The sequence below is a fragment of the Gadus macrocephalus genome, chromosome 9, assembly GCF_031168955.1.
Source record: "Gadus macrocephalus chromosome 9, ASM3116895v1".
In the NCBI taxonomy this organism is placed as follows: domain Eukaryota; kingdom Metazoa; phylum Chordata; class Actinopteri; order Gadiformes; family Gadidae; genus Gadus; species Gadus macrocephalus.
The window spans coordinates 15,404,328-15,420,098 of record NC_082390.1 but is presented as its reverse complement, the minus strand read 5'-3'; the positions used below and the strand labels follow the sequence as shown (position 1 = coordinate 15,420,098).

General features: G+C 44.7%; 4 protein-coding genes across 5 annotated transcripts; 2 read left to right on the top strand and 2 right to left on the bottom strand.

Annotated features, from left to right (window-relative positions):
• Positions 1–449: 449 nt before the first annotated feature.
• On the bottom strand, positions 450–3,865 carry si:dkey-238o13.4 (uncharacterized protein LOC560780 homolog). The gene is made up of 7 exons (XM_060061084.1): positions 3,725–3,865; positions 3,171–3,614; positions 1,992–2,099; positions 1,746–1,885; positions 1,329–1,425; positions 1,072–1,196; positions 450–785 (listed from the first exon to the last, which is right to left on the bottom strand). The coding sequence occupies exons 2-7, from the start codon at positions 3,253–3,255 to the stop codon at positions 609–611; spliced, it is 732 nt and encodes a 243-aa protein (XP_059917067.1). The 5' UTR covers positions 3,256–3,614; positions 3,725–3,865; the 3' UTR covers positions 450–608.
• Positions 3,866–4,543: 678 nt separating this feature from the next.
• spata2l (spermatogenesis associated 2-like) lies at positions 4,544–7,017 on the top strand. Its single transcript, XM_060061065.1, has 3 exons — positions 4,544–4,891; positions 4,991–5,278; positions 5,539–7,017. Exons 1-3 carry the CDS (start codon positions 4,544–4,546, stop codon positions 6,649–6,651), a joined length of 1,749 nt encoding a protein of 582 aa, XP_059917048.1. The 3' UTR covers positions 6,652–7,017.
• On the bottom strand, positions 7,005–8,794 carry pdf (peptide deformylase, mitochondrial). The gene is made up of 2 exons (XM_060061088.1): positions 7,835–8,794; positions 7,005–7,586 (listed from the first exon to the last, which is right to left on the bottom strand). Exons 1-2 carry the CDS (start codon positions 8,448–8,450, stop codon positions 7,429–7,431), a joined length of 774 nt encoding a protein of 257 aa, XP_059917071.1. The 5' UTR covers positions 8,451–8,794; the 3' UTR covers positions 7,005–7,428.
• An 88-nt stretch (positions 8,795–8,882) lies between these two features.
• On the top strand, positions 8,883–14,983 carry LOC132464591 (histone-lysine N-methyltransferase SETD1A). Of its 2 annotated transcripts, none has more exons than XM_060061057.1 (7): positions 8,883–9,180; positions 9,726–9,949; positions 10,142–10,243; positions 10,864–10,965; positions 11,468–11,581; positions 11,967–12,090; positions 12,410–14,983. In XM_060061057.1, the coding sequence occupies exons 1-7, from the start codon at positions 9,093–9,095 to the stop codon at positions 14,206–14,208; spliced, it is 2,553 nt and encodes an 850-aa protein (XP_059917040.1). In that variant the 5' UTR covers positions 8,883–9,092; the 3' UTR covers positions 14,209–14,983. The 2 variants fall into 2 exon arrangements, with proteins under 2 accessions (XP_059917040.1, XP_059917039.1); XM_060061056.1 differs by having other exon boundaries at positions 8,888–9,180; positions 11,967–12,075; positions 12,365–14,983.
• The last annotated feature ends 788 nt before the right edge of the window (positions 14,984–15,771 follow it).

Genomic DNA, 15,771 nt, shown 5'->3' with positions numbered 1-15,771 from the left:
CTCTTTTGTTGATCTAAGGGTATGCTGCCCCTGTGCCCCACATATCGGACTGGCAAACACACAGGGGCCTGTGATGGGTTCTGGGGGGGGGTCATACGGGGATTGGGGCGTGGGAACAGACTCATGCTAAGGCAGATATAACCGCCCCCTCTACCCATTAGATACGTATCATCCTGGGTCAAATAAATATATGTTCACAGACCGGACTGTCTGACTTTATTCTCGTATTTTGGTAGCGTATATCAACAGAATAACCAAGGTAACATTACATTTTGGATGATAAAACTTTATGTGCGTTTAATATCAGACAATAACAGAAAAAAGCAATGTGTGATCTTATTACCTGTCAAGTTTGCTTAACCTATCTGCCATCACAGTGTAATCGCTTTGAGATAATGGTAGGAGATCATTGTTCTTACGAGAAATGCAAAAGAAAAAAGGCACACAAATAGAATTCATGCTTTTATGCGTACATTAATGTGGATGGAAAACTGTGCTTGTGTGTTGGGGGGGGAGCTCTTAAGTGGGGCAAACCCTGCCCTACCCCTGTCCGTGGCAACACAGAGGGGGCACACAGGGGGAGGATCTATGTGTCTGAGCAGCTTCATCTAGAAGTCCCCCTCGAGCAGCACAGTCTTTAGGTCAGCCGGGCAGCCGATGGTGAACACCGAGTGGCTAGTGGTGCATCTCTCCATCAGGACGGCCACGCCCTCACCCAGCTCCAGGTGGTTCAGGAAGCCAGGGGCCATGCGCTCTGGAGGGGCCACGCCCGTGTTGATCTTCACCTGCCCAGACGATGGGTGGGGGATCATAGATTGAGGAGTTGATACAAAAAGGATCTTTGTTCTCTGGCCCGATGTTAATGCAAGATGCATGCATGTTAATGCAACGGTTATAGGGGTTAAAGAATGTGAAATGCAAATTGTTCTTGGAATTAATAACTAGTCAAAAGAACAAAGAATATAAGATAGAAAAATCTAAGTGATGTTACGTTACAAATTTGGGGAAAGATATCTTTAAACAGATGCTTTATTGAACCTTCCAGTATGAATGCATGCGAGTTAGCAATACCTGGTTAAGTTTGCAGGCAACTTCAGGGTACTCCTCTCGTAGCACCTGGCAGAAAGACAAAGTGCTGGCCGCTCCCAGGGTCAGGAAGCCTGTCCCTGGCATTAGCACCTTCTCACCAGCTCCCCCTAGGGGACAGCACAGCATTACAGCTAGAATGACACATAGTCCTCCACGTCGAGTATTTTTCCATTTTAATTTATTTATTTTAAGGTAGGTCCACCGGTGTCACGTGGGTAACCGAAGGCCCGTATCCTCACCTGTGATGAAGGTGTAGCTACATTTCGGGTCGTCCCTCACTAAGGGGAAGAAGGCCTTCCACGACACAAAGGTGCTGAGCAGCAACGTCTCGATGACCTGAGGAGACACAGCGGCAGAACGAACAAACAAGCCAGGTTCAAATTAAAATCCTGCTTTCGGTTTAACATAAACACACACACTCCTGTTCACACACGCACACCACTTACTGACAACCAATGAAAAACTAATAATGTAGAGAAAGATCGTTCAAAGATAGATGTTGCTGAATCATCTTTATCAATTGAACACATTTCAATTTGTTTCCGGGTTGGGGCAGGATAACTTAATTGTGTGTGTGTGTGTGTGTGTGTGTGTGTGTGTGTGTGTGTGTGTGTGTGTGTGTGTGTGTGTGTGTGTTTGCAGGTGTGTACTCTCACCCATTGGAGATCTTTGAGGGACTGTGTGTGTGGCGGACCCCCCTGCCACCAGCTAAAGCCCAGTGACGAGATGATGTCTGTCACCTTCCCCACAGCTTTCAGCACGGACTGTTTGGCTGCCTCCACTCCCTCCTCCGTCCCTGGGGGGCAGACAGAGGGGGTTACGACCCAGAGAAGAGGAGAGACCGTCAGGGTATTCAGATGGATAGATGGATAGGGAGGGGTCGGAGTCTCTGCCATACATACCCACATCTCCAACTATGGTGGTGAGGTTATCCTTTCTACTGGCCGAGACAAACGACCTCAGCCTCTCAAGTCGGCTGTGGTCCCTGGAGATCACGGCTACTTTGAAACCTACGCAGACACACACACACACACACACACACACACACACACACACACACACACACACACACACACACACACACACACACACACACACACACACACACACACACACACACACACACACACACGTCTTTAACGAACTACTTTAACTACAAACTAACCCTAACCCTTATCTTGAATATTAACATCAAGCAACTTGCCGTTGACGTTATAATGACTAGTAAGTGTGCCAGATCAGTAATCACACAGCAGCTCACATGCATCATCTGTCCAGGGTGTAATCCTTTTCTCATGAAAAAGATCATTCACCTATAGACTACATTATGCTTATCTGTGTTTATCAAGGACATCGGTCGGATAAGCGTGACTGAATGGTAGATGTTAACTTGGTACTGGTATCTTTAGTGTCAGCTACGGACATACAATGTATACCCAAAGCCTCTACAGGAGCATCCTGCCACGGTCCCCGCTAACCACCACGGAACCCTAACCCAAATATGAAGAAATGCTACTATATTTTTTGGCCAAATAAAAATCACATGGTTTATTGAACGTGTAGTCGTACCAATAGGGAACATTTCTTTGTTATTGCAATGAGTCTAATATTTTATATTATCCTTATTTTTCCAATTTTCGAGAAGAGCGTGTCCACAGTCACGTACACCTAAATAAATTGGCACCGTAAAAATGGGAATGTGATTCAACTCTAAGGGGCATTGTTCTGGTAGAATATACCAGCCCCCTGCCCATTCTCCAGTAGGCTAAAGGCTTTTTTTGGAGAGCGCACACATTTCTCGGCAGGCGCAAAGACGCAAACTGAGTGAGAAAATAATGTATAAATGATGAATGAAATACAAATGACAAAGCTTTTACATTGCAGATTTTTCCTATCATAATTCATAATTGAACGTGCATAAACATGCACCTTACCGTACCCAGCAGTTTGGTTGGGTACGGTTTGAATGGAAAATAGGTGCGAAAACTTTTTCCTGTGTGACAAGCAGACAACGAATTAAAAAAAAGTATAAATCATCTCAAACAAGATAATCCAGTAAATTCCCCATTTAGAGCACTTACCTTTATCCAGCAATGCCTTAACTATTCCTGACCCCACCGTCCCTGCTCCCCCGAGAGCTAGAACAACTCGATCCGAGTTTGACATCCTGGGAGTAGGTCTACAGGGCTGTTGAACTGCAGACTTAATACGCCGATGTTGTCAATACTGACTGTGGCATAATCTTACTTAAGGTGCCTTAAACCCATTTGGTTTTCAGCAGTTCCGCCCTTTGGTCCATGTTAGCAAAGCCACGCCCGGTGATAAAATTAAATGTTTCCCTCACTGTTAATTGGCGCTCCGTCTTTACTCCCCACAATGGATGTGTGTGCGAGGGTGTGCACTGTGCATGTGTGAGTATGTGTGAATGCGTGCGCGCTTGAATATGAATGTGTGTGATGAGTTCGGGGTGTTCCTATAGGCTTGTTTTCGGTCCATCCATTAGGTTGGAGTGGATGGGACGCCATCTGATGGATAAAACATTTGCGTTCATACAATGACTCCTTGAAAAAGAAAAGGATTCAACCATATCTTGATCACATATAATTAAACCATGCCATTGCACATCTCATCTTACATTTGTCCAGATAACAGTAAGAGGTCCTAGGTGCCTGAAGTCTAATCAAGAACAAGTACCGGAAATTCGGGGTTCAGTCACGTGACAATGTTTACTTTTTTTCGGAACTTTCCCTGATATCAGGATCCACGCAGTCGAATACGACGGACTAACACCATTGACAATGCTCTAGTATATGTCTTATATAATCGCACAAGAAAAGTTTTGGGGTGAGATGATATATTTTTGTATTATGGATTACCGCAGAGGGTTTCGATTTCGAATGAAAATATGGTTCATTGCTTATTGATGCTAGCTAAAGCCTTCTGTCCAATTCGTGGGTGTTACGAACTCGTAACGTTACTAGTCGGTAAGCCCTCTCGTTGACCTCCATGATACGAACAACCGAACGAAATGCGTTTGAGCAAAACCTCAAGTCGATAATTTTTTATGTTGGTAATTTCGTTTTTTGGCAGTGACCAATGTGCTTCTGTCTTAGCGTTAGCAGGTTCGCTAGCTATGCGTCATATGTCTTCCTGGATTTGTTTTCGATCCCCAAGTTTGGCGCTTACACGAACATGTTTGCGTTTTCTTACGATTTATGACTTAAACTCAGGAAATATATGCTACATATTTCATAGGAGGGAACCACATATCGTCGATTTTCGCCCCTTTGGAATATAAGGCGTATAAATCTATATTAAATTCGCAGCTCCACTTGCTTTTTAGACGGAGCACTTAAAGGAAGTGTAAAGGGCAATTCAGCGATACGTGTGTCATCACCATTTATTTTCTTACAGGGGATTCTTTTGTGTATGCCTTATTGGCGGAATCACAGCAATGAACATCCTCTGCCAGATAACCAAAGACCTGGTGAAGAATTATGATCATTGTTTGGAGAAGCGTTTAGAAAAGGGAGCCTCCAACCTTACATGCGACGATGAGGTCCTGCGTAAGGATGCAGAGGCAATACTGGAGAACGCCGGTGCTGAGGATATGCATTCACTGGGACTGGATCCACTGAAGGTGTTGGAGGAGTCTCTGAAGGCAACAACAGCTCTGCCAGTATCCACTGCAAGTCCATGCAAACGGGGGCTGAGAGGGCTGGCCAAGGCCTTTGAAGTCCTGGAGCAAGCCGCTCTAAATCTCTATCTGAGTCCCTGGAGAGAGGAGTACAAAGTTGTAAAGGTTTGTTAATATGAATACGTATTTCTGTGTTTCCTGCTACTTTTTAAGCCCCTTGATGTATCAATTTCTCACTCGTTTCACTCGCCTTCTCTCTGTCAGATGTACTCCGGTATATTCACACACTGCATCAAGCCAGTGCTGTCCACGGTGCAGATCGCAAAACTTTTTGGGTTGCTAGGATACCAGACCTGCATAGGACAGCAAGATCAGCTTCTTCAGGGCCGTTCCGGCGTCCCCTCCCACGGCCAACTCCTCGAGTTGTCCTGTGGGTTCTTCCTGGCCCGCTGTGAGTGTCAGCTCCTGCTGGCTGCATTAGGGAACCACGGGGGTGAGGCGGAGTGGGAGCTGGGCATGGTGGTGGAGCGGCGCAGAGGACACAGCCTACAGGTCAGTCCGTCGGACTAGCTGATCAATCTGAAAGGTAGTACAACAACATAGTGTTGTTGTTGTTTTTTTTATAAGCAGTGAAAAGGCGTATTGTTGAAAATGAGAATACTTTTGCTCATGTTTTTAACTGTTAATTGCATGTCTTTGTCACCGCTCTGGGAAATATCTTCAAAGGGTGCTTGCTATACATATTTAAATAGACTATGTTGACGGTTGTCTAAAAAACATAATAAAACAGTGTCCAGGTTCACCCTTTACAGTTGGCTTTAGACAACACCAAGAAGATGCTGGACACCAACCAAATCCTAACGGAGGAAGTGTCGGAGGAATGTGGTGCAGGTGGCGAGCTAGAGCTGGATCTGTACACCGCCGGCGGGTTAAAGAGTGTCCGGGGGGAGACCGCTGGCTTCCACGATGCCAATGGTGGCCCCCGTTCGCTTTCATGGGTGTCCAATCACGGCGGCCCGGCAACGACTTCAGTCCTCATGACGCAAAGCAACGGGTTCTCTATCCCATCCTCCTCCTCAAGCACAACCACGGCGGCCGCTGGTGCCACAGCCCCAGGCTCTAGGGCAAGAGAGCCCCTCTGCGTCTCCACTCTCAACTGCCAACTCTCCAAGACCTCCCCCCCAAGGCAAATCCCGTCGGGCGCCACCCGAACAGCATCAGCCGCTACGAAACAAGTAGCTTCCCCTGATGAAGACTCACAGAGTCATAACTTTGACAGAAGTGAGGTCCAGCCATCCATTGCAATGATGCCTGCGTTTGGTTTGCCACAGTCGGAAGACTCTTCGCCCCCTTCGCCAGAGCACGTTTGTGTCTGTGTCCAATTGAGCAGTTCTCACTTGAAGATCTGCTTGGACTGCAACACTCTGCACAGCTTAACCTGCTCCTCACTGCAGAAGTGCAGCAACAGCCAACACATTCTAGTCAGGAGTTACAAGAACAAGGAGAAGAGCGGTAAAACCAGGCCACCGTCGTCACAAGGCCTCCACGAGCCGGGCTGGTGCAGGCCTCCGAGCCGTGCCAAAGATGAAGCAGCCATGTCCATGCTTTTGTGCGATACCACAGATTCAATTGTCAAAACCCCTCAGCCAATCACGTTCCACAGCTGCTGTGACCAGACGCTGGAGCCGCAATACGTTTGTTTCACTTGCAAGGTCTTCCACTCTGATTCCTGCAGAGAGTGGCTGTCCTGTGAGCAGGGCCACAAAACAAAGCCGCTTCAGGTGTGCCCTTGTGGGATGGCGTGCCCCCGAAAACCTATAGTGCTGTGTAGATACTGCGGCACGGAGTACTGTACCAATTGCTGGTACAGGAACCCTGTACAATGCACCTGTGGAGAAACTTTTGATAATCGGTCGTCGGTCTGATGAAAATAAGTATTTGTGAAAACTATTGCACAATATAAGGCACTTCCAGCCAAATCACAGTGCCTTATTGGAATCAAAATTCACTCATTCATTCATAACATGAAATGTAACGTCAAAATGGCAAGCTGAAACAATCTGCCTTCTAGTCAAAGTAATTGACAGCATTTTTTCAAGTGGCTTTTTTTTATTTGAGTGCTGTTTTAAACCGTCATTCTGTATTTTACGCACTTCATTTTCTAGGTGTCCATACATTTATCAAACTCAAAATAATGTTGCATTAATTATTCTTGTCTCCTGCTCGTTTCAATTAACATTTTAGTTGACAGCAAACTTGACAGTAATAAAATACATGATAAAAGGGAAAAACCTTTTTGTTGTCATTTATTTGTATTTTCAATGGCTTCCGAACCACACCAGGTGAATCGCACAGCCTATTTGCCCAAACACATGTCAAATCACATTTGATGTTTGAAACGCTTTTTTTTTTTGTTCAATACAGTCCCCTGTATGATACCACCATACTATGCCTGGGCAGGACATGGTCACATAGTGCTTAATCTGATTTCATTTTTTTTGTCATGACTGAAAAAAGTTGACTTAATTTATGAAGAAATTTGGACAGATCGTTTCACATACATAAAATGTCAATAACTAGATCTTAGGTACAGCTTGGGGATCCTTGGTCAGGTCCCAGTCCCTAGCTTAGCAGATCTTATCAGATATGTTCATTGTGTGTTTATTTGGAGAAGGATAGAGCAGTCAGCCCATGTTCTCGTGCTACTCGTTGTGCGTCTGCCACTTGATGTTGATAAAGGTCTTGCTATCCATGCGGTCAAGGTAAAGCAGGCCGTCCAGGTGATCCATCTCGTGCTGGATGATTCGGGCCGGCCAGCCACTCACCTGCCAACTGACAGGTTCAGCCTTCTCGTTCAGACCTGCGTAGGGGCATATGTTTCGCAAATGCACAAAATAAATTGCAAAATGTGTGTTGGCATTTCTACTGAATAACTTCGCATTATTATTCTTTGGGTCGTTTTGAGTAAAATAGTATCAACACTAGGACAACAACATTTCCTCAATTGCTTATAACTAAGTTGGGTAATGTTTTTGTCATTTTTAATAAATCGTCCACTGTATTGCCCAATTCCTCGCTTCAGAGTTGATCTCACAGGTATAGGCCTACCTGACACTTCCACAGACAAGTAGCGGGGTACCGTGGCAGAGAACCCCGAGATGCTCTCGCAGGCCTCCTGGAAGAGAACCGTCCGTCCGTCCAACACACGCAGAGTTGGGTTGACGAAGATCCTCAGGGGCTGGACAGAGAGACCCCGCGCCTCCCTGGACGCAGGTGAGCTCTCTTCCATCATCTTCACGGGGTACTCCAGCGCCACGATGCGTAAAGGCACCCCAACCTGAGGCGCGCTCAGTCCAACACATTCCAGCCTTCGCATCACTTTTACCATAGTTTTGATGACGCCTTGTACCTCGGGGCTAGAAATAGTTGCTGGGTCTACATCCGCAGCTTGGGAACGCAGTACGGGGTCCCCAACCTGGCAAACGTGATTATAGGGAGGACAGGTAGGTGGCTGGATCTTGCGTTTAATATACTGGAGATATGAACGCACCCTGACGTTGTTGGAATAACAACATTTAGAGGCTAGCGCGAAGAAGATGGGGTTTAATTGATAGCCGGAGGATGTGGCAGTGGCACCTCCTGTGAGGAGGGAAGGCTTTGAATTAGACAGTCCTAAAGTTCCGTTGGAAAGTCGCAGCACCCGGCTTATTATTGTCCTATTCATGGCTCAGTCCTATTCGAGGTAGCTAATAAATACAAGTTATGACACGGCGATACCGGCGCTAACAAAAGTTTTTTTAAGAAATGTAAAAAGGATTAGATTTCGGCATAATACCAGTGGTATAATCTCATTCTGCACAACACGCGTTCCCGTCCGATTCCAATCAAGGTACTGTGCAAGGTTATAGCTTAGTACACTTCCGTTTCCTTATAACATTATTGGCGCTGTCACGATAAGCAAAACGGAGAATTCCGACCCAAATGTTATATAATGGATTCCAGGTTCGTGTTCAAGGAATACCGCAACATACTACAGATATCTAGACATTTGTACTCCGTTGAACGAAATTCTGCAGTACAACGGGGACTTTTATTTTGATACGAGGCTGTGTTGACACCGAAGTATTTTGCAACGTTTTCGACTGTAACCGGAAATGATCAACACCGAACAAGGGTTGTTCAATAACATGTTCAAATCTTGCCCCGGTACATGTCCAGGCAAATGGCCATGTATGTATGTAGTGATGGGCGAAACTACTAAAATTCATGAATCTTTAAAAGCCCTAATTCTGAATGCAAACACATAGCCTTCCCTCCTCCTCAAGCAGATCTGGATTAGTTTGTGTTTCGTACATGGAAGAGAAGAATGGATGATGAAAACATGACTTCTCCAAACCTGCAGGAAATGATACTAGAGTATGCCTGGACTCACAAGATGAAGGATTTACAAGAAGGTTTGCCCTTGTTTACACATTTTATTTATTTGTAACGTTGACTTTGTACGTTTGGATTTGCATTCAGCAACACTTTCCAGCTACAACGGTTTTTTTTACCCTCAACAGGGAACTTAATAGTAACCATCAATAAGTCACTTATGAATGACACAAAACCAATTGTATTTGGAATACATTCGTGCTTACTCGCTCTTTTTAGTGAAATTTAACATGATTTGTTACTAAATTGGTCTCATGTAGCACTTATTTTGATAGTTGAAGTGTAAAAGATAGTCAATCGCTCCATTTCATCCAGTGTGCTCAAAATCAACACCAAATACACTATACCTCCGCCAAACAAGTAGGACACACCTCTTTTTATTGGATTTGAGTGCTGAATAACTATTAAAAATAGTATAATCGAAGCAGTAAAATCGGATCTTGAGTGAATGAATATCCAACTTAAAACAAACTTCACAGCAGTTGTGTATGGCTATGTTTGCTACCAATGAACCGATCAACAACTACAGATTGCACTATTTGTTTGTATTTTTTTTCTTGTAAAGTTGTGGACACTTCTTTATGGATGGAAGCCAAACAGCAATATTATTCCCTAAAAGAACCATGGAGGCTACGAGTAGCTACAGCCCAGGCATACTCCATCATAAAGAACAGGGACGTCGGACGTTATGAAAGGGTGATTTCCTTTTTGGAGGCATCGTACAGACTTCTACCCACACTTGTGGTCGCCATCAAACACATGAAGATCATGTTTGGACTGAAGACATTGGTATGTTGTGTGTGTGTATGTGGTTTTTATGTTATGTTGTGTTCAGATGTACCGCACTAAGAGGCAAATATGTTGTGTTTGGGACATGTCATGTAATTCAGGTTGGTTACCTGATCAGATTGGTGTGTAAGAATGGTATTACTGTTATACATAACTTTTATTGTTCTATATTTAATTTACTTCTCATTCTAGGTAATTATGTGGATGCTTAAACAAGGCCAAGGCATTGTTCCTATCGTTGTTAAAATCCTCCAGTTCTTTCCCAGCAAACTACCTCAATACCAAGATCACTGTGTAAGTATTATGGTTCTAATTAATGTTTTGTTAGGCAGGGCTTTACCAATTTATGTAAGGGTACAATATGTAACATTGACACCCTGCGTTTAAAAAATTGGAGAGAGTTGACTCCAACCGCCCCCAACCCACAGCTTACGTGGGTTGGCATGTTGAGGGTATGAATGAACATCTGTGCAAGACCAGCAAAGAACGTTATATTTGTACATGCATACATTTATACATATTTTTAGACAAGCTCAATTATTTGTCTTTAACAACGACCTGTAGCAGCAAGTTCTAAAATGGGAGTTGATCAGCTAATACGTTTGCAGTTTATGTCATGTTTGCAAATTTAAATCCTTCTGGGCTCTAAGTTATCTCCATCTTTTAAATACCACTGAAAACACAAACAAAGGTTCCTACCCAGAATGGAAATGTCATTGGAGAACAATTATTAATACAGGCTGTAGCACTGTTTTCAGAGAAGCTAGTATTTAAATTTGGCATATTTACAAATGACAAATCATGGTCATTGTATGATTTAGTACAGTACATTGTCCGTTAACGTATATTATTTTATTATCAATGTAATAACTTATCTCCCCCCCCCCCCCCCCCCCCTTTGGTTTCATATTCAGAGCAATAAAGAGATATTTTTAATGCAAAAAAATCATCTGGACTTCAGGCTCTTCGCTCAAAGTCTTGCATTGGACAAGATGAAACTCGAGGATTACATTAAGGTATATTTTTTCCTTTGCACACTTATTTAATAGAGGAACTTGGAAGAATAGTAAAAAAAAATGGGCAGAAGAACCCATTATCATGGTGGTCATAGTATAGCATATTGAGCGTCTTCTCTTTTAAAAAACAGATTCCCTTTTCTCCCACCGGGGTGCACTGCAGACAGGCATATGGTGGAAAAAAAAAAAAAGTAAAAATACTTTTTACTTAAAATGTTTTCTGTGTTTGAAAATGACTTTCATTTGATTGGTTATGAACTAGCACTACACAGAGAGTTTATTTGACGGTTGGCGTTGCTTGGTGATGCCGTCGGGTTGAGGATGTGTGTATGAACCGTTTTTAAGTCGCTTTGGATAAAACCGTCTGCCAAATGCCCTAAATGTAAATGTAATTACTGTGGGAATAAGATACGTATAAGTTATTTTACGATGTGTTTAGTTAGTACCATTAAAATATTACTTAAGAACCACATAAACGTGTCCAATGCTGACTGTCTTTCAGAATGAGCTGGAGGAGCAGTACGGTGAACATTATACCCAGAAAGTAGAGGACAGACTTCTGCACTATGTACATGAATTGGAGATGATGTTACCAAGAGATACCTATATTGACCAGGTGTGTGTTAAACTGTTCCCATTCCCAATGTTTAACAGTGGTTGAAAACAACCGGATCAGTGTTGATTCGTTATAATTATCTAAGAACTGTCATAGGATTTTATCTACTAAAAAAGATCCAACTCAATGGAACCATCCTTTGAGCAACTGTAAGCTTAGACATACTTGCCTCTTAGACAGAGGAGAGCTCCTACTCTTATCTAAACACTGTTAATTTTTTTCTGTGTGTTGAGGATGTACAAGAGATCAAGATAACTACAGGCTGCTCCTCTCCCAAGGAGCGCAAACAATTAAACGGGGAATATATTTATACAGTATACTGTACATATAAAATATATCTACCTTACATCGGGATTACTGTGTGGTTTGAATGGGTTTCCAACAGATCTTACGGCAAGAGCATAAAGTGAGCCATGAACACAAGGAAATTTTGGAGATTATAGCTCAAGGCTCCACGGCCATCGCAAGTTCCCTGAGGATGCTACTGCAATGGGGTGAGACTAGTTATGGTTCATCAATACTACGTTATCATTCCATGTGGAATATTGTGTTTTTAATTACTTGATAGTAATTATTTTTTAATCTTTAAAAAACCATTATATTGTTTAAAAGATGGAAAAGTATTAATTGGATCTGTATTGATGGTTTCATTTGATCCTTTAATTCATGATCACATTTGCGTATGGGCTGATTTTGCCACAGCAATTTCTCATTGCACATTGTTTCAGGCCCTATTATTAATCCCCAATTGGTACTAATTGTTTTCCTCCTGCATTAATTAAGGTGACAAAAGCTGTTGTCCTCTGAAATTCTCCTCGAAACCAGCAGTGGACCCTGTTGCTCTCCCAGAGCCTGCCGTGAACCACATCTCTTTCGGCGCTCCTCCAAGATCGGAGACGGCCAAAGCTCCCGTAATGGCCCGGGAAGACGCATTGTGCCGACACCTTTCCCAGGACAGCCCTCTTCTGTTTCCTATGGAGCAGCAGGAGAGCAGTGGCGGTGTGGGAGACGGTGAGGTCGGATGTCCCCAACCAAAAGAGGGGTTGGCGAGGGAAGCTGGGGACGGAGAGGCAGTGATGAAGGCTGATGGTGGGCGCGATGAGAGGGGACCGGCCCTCCCCACGGATCAGCCGGCGGAGGAAGGTGGTCCCCAAAGAGGTGAGGAAGCTGAAGGGGGGGACCACGAGGATGTGCAGCTCAGCCAGAGAAGCGATGACTCTGAACGCGTGTCCTCCTCTTCCTCATCTTCCTCCTCTTTGCCACATTTCTGCACCAAACACAAGCGATGGGTGAGGAGCATCCTGTCTGAGTGCTCCAAAGAGCGGCAGGCACAAAGAGACGTGCCTCCCTCCCCTCTGCTCTTCCCTTCCTCTTCCTCCTCTTCGTCTCAGGACCTCACCCCCTCCGACCTCATCCCATGCGACCTGATCCAAAAGCCCCCCAACCGTCAGACCCCCTGCCTCTCTCCGGCAACCGCCCAGGGGCCCGGTCCGACCCTGTCCATGCATAACCCCTGCCCCACACGGTCTGTACAGCCGCTCTGCCCCCCCGGGGTCCGCCCAGGGTCCGCCAGAGCAGGGGCCACAAACACCTCCCATCACATGGCCCCATCTACAACCCCTTGCACCCCCGTCCCTGAATGTTCGGCAAGCCATGAAGCAGCTGCTTCCAGCCCACCAAAACCTGAGGCTCCATCGTACTCTTCAGGCGGGAAGCACAGGCTGACTGTAGGCCTATCACCAGACGGGGCTCCATCACAATTTGCCCCTTCCATTTCACCAGACGCGGTTAAACCACAATTGGCCCCTGCCGTTGCACTCCCCCTGTCAGAGCAATACCAGCCGGCCCTCGCCTCGACACTGCCTGCACACTGCCAGCAAACTGTATCTGGTAGCGACTCGCCCTCTGCCCGCAGCCTAACACCTGGCCACACAGCGGCCCCCTCACCAGGGCCTTCGAGATGCGTGGCCGCTCCTGAAAGAGGGCGCCACCTGTCAGGATCTCCTACACAGACCCCCGCCTCGCTTCACCATGCTCCTCCAGCCTCGTCCAAGGACTCTTCTGACGTCTCGGCCCTGCCTCCGAGCTCCAACCTGCACTCCGTGCCTCTGACCTCGACCTGCGCCGCAAGAGGGACTCCATGCACTGAACTTCCCCCCGGCTCGAGACCTGCGCTCGCCGCCGCTGTCTCCACGGTGAGTGACGGACCCCCCCCGAGCGCTTCAGCTCAGGTCCCCCGGGCACCGACGCAGTCCCTGCCACAGCCTTATGTGAGACTCACCAGGCTGCACCCGCTCAGGTACCTCCGGGAGAAGGGGGGGAGAGCTCCTCCAAGCACTGAGACACCGCTTGTTGAGAAGCAGGCCTTGGGTGATCCTCACGACGAAGGTAGAGGTGAGGAAGAGGAGGAGGAAGAGGAGGAGGAAGAGGAGGAGGAGGAGGAAGAGGAGGAGGAGGAGGAGGAGGAGGGAGAAGGAGGAGTCAAGTTTCTGTACTTCGATCCTAACCTTCTCTACTCCGGTGATGAGTCTTCATGCAGTGACTCTGGGGCTTCTGAGGACCGGGATTACATGCCCTCAAGGAGTCACAAGAAGAAACAAGTGCCTAATATGTCACCCGATATGTAATTACTCAATGCCAACATAAGGTGACCTAACCCTTAACCAACTCTTTTTGAGTTGTTTATCTTATTTATATATATATATATATATATATATATATATATATATATATAAATTTGAGGGAGAAGTTTTATTATTGAGTGAGTAGTCCAATCAGTGTCAGTGTGTATGCGTGAGTGTGCAGTGGATGGGGTGGATTTCACCCATTCGGTCAAATTCCCCCCCACTCCTGTTTGCATAGATTTGCTTGTTGACTCAAATCGATTAGGAGCAGAAAAGTTGAAGGCAGGACACTAACCTGTAGACCTTTCTGAGAATTTAGGGTTTTAAAAAAAAAAGTGTTGATGTATGTGTGATGTTACCCCAAGACATGAATGAACGCAGTGTGTGTGGAAGTTGCTATGAGTATGATTAGCTGTAGCCAAATACAGGATAATGCGTATAGATTTCAGCCATTTATTATTTTGTGTGCTCTAAACTTTTACCAAGAATTGAAGGAAGTATGTATTGTAGGGAACTTTTTATTTGGTATTTAGCTTGGCGCTTATGTGTATGGATACATTGTTTAATAGCTACATTTAAAAAAACTAAGGATTTTTAGAAACCATCCCAAAGTTTTGAGAGGGGGTGGTACAAAGTTCTAAGGTTGGTTTACATGGTACATGTATTTGTATTTATTTATTCAGTTAGTTTGGGTTGCTTTCTGTTCTCATCTGTATAGGTGTTTTCTGTACATTCCAACAAGGGGGAAAAACAAGAAATACAATTGTACAAAACAAAATGATTTCCCTTTTTAATGTGTAGGACTACTTTTAGTATAATATTTTGTCCTAATAGTATGAAGAAAAGCCTGGTCCAATGAAATAATAAGTAAAACCTCAGCATAAGAAGGGCTAACATCTCTAAACAAAACAAATGCAGAAGAATATTGTATTTCATTCCAATCAATTTAATCTTTCTCATAATTTCTAATATCGAAAAACCTCTTCGAGAGTTGATCCTGTGTTTCCTCCCATGGCAGAGTCCCTTACCATTCCTCGTAAAGTGTTCTTTAAGAGAAAACGTACAGAACGATAATGATGTTGAGGATTACGTAATGAATTATTATCATACTTCCTTAATTATGCTTCAACTATAAAGAGGCGTCAAAATAATATCTCTTGATATTATTATCAACAAAGCACCAAGGTGGTGGGATGCATTGAGTTGTTACAATCCGCCCTACTAGATGGCTTCTGAAATATGCGTTGTTTTTGTTTTTCACTTGGACCTAAAACCTGAGAATGACCTCACGCGCAACACAGATGTTGAATTAGACTGGTGGGGGCTGTTGAGGGCCACAGTGTACACCGTGCTACAAGAGTGTGAGACCGACGGGAGTATTGATTCTGGGGCTTATTTGTTATTACTGTGTGTTCTAGATAAATACACTGTGTTTTTGCTAAAGCATCAAAGAAAATGAATGGAAAAGCTCGGGACTATGGAAGGACTAAGGGTGGGTTGTCTATCGTCAGGTTTTAAAGAGAAGGCCACTGTACACCAAGTCACAGTCCTATCATAAACTCACAT

Bases quoted from the DNA above. Each gene is read 5' to 3' on its own strand.
- si:dkey-238o13.4 (XM_060061084.1), bottom strand. From the start codon at position 3,255: ATGTCAAACTCGGATCGAGTTGTTCTAGCTCTCGGGGGAGCAGGGACG. The intron at 2,100-3,170 runs GTAAGTGCTCTA...GTGTCTGCGTAG, and splicing joins TAAGGCATTGCTGGATAAAG to GTTTCAAAGTAGCCGTGATC. The intron at 786-1,071 runs GTATTGCTAACT...TCGTCTGGGCAG, and splicing joins TTGCCTGCAAACTTAACCAG to GTGAAGATCAACACGGGCGT.
- spata2l (XM_060061065.1), top strand. From the start codon at position 4,544: ATGAACATCCTCTGCCAGATAACCAAAGACCTGGTGAAGAATTATGAT. The intron at 4,892-4,990 runs GTTTGTTAATAT...TCTCTCTGTCAG, and splicing joins AGGAGTACAAAGTTGTAAAG to ATGTACTCCGGTATATTCAC. The intron at 5,279-5,538 runs GTCAGTCCGTCG...CACCCTTTACAG, and splicing joins GCAGAGGACACAGCCTACAG to TTGGCTTTAGACAACACCAA.
- pdf (XM_060061088.1), bottom strand. From the start codon at position 8,450: ATGAATAGGACAATAATAAGCCGGGTGCTGCGACTTTCCAACGGAACT. The intron at 7,587-7,834 runs GTAGGCCTATAC...GCCCCTACGCAG, and splicing joins CTTGTCTGTGGAAGTGTCAG to GTCTGAACGAGAAGGCTGAA.
- LOC132464591 (XM_060061056.1), top strand. From the start codon at position 9,093: ATGGATGATGAAAACATGACTTCTCCAAACCTGCAGGAAATGATACTA. The intron at 10,244-10,863 runs GTAAGTATTATG...TTTCATATTCAG, and splicing joins CTCAATACCAAGATCACTGT to AGCAATAAAGAGATATTTTT. The intron at 11,582-11,966 runs GTGTGTGTTAAA...GGTTTCCAACAG, and splicing joins GAGATACCTATATTGACCAG to ATCTTACGGCAAGAGCATAA.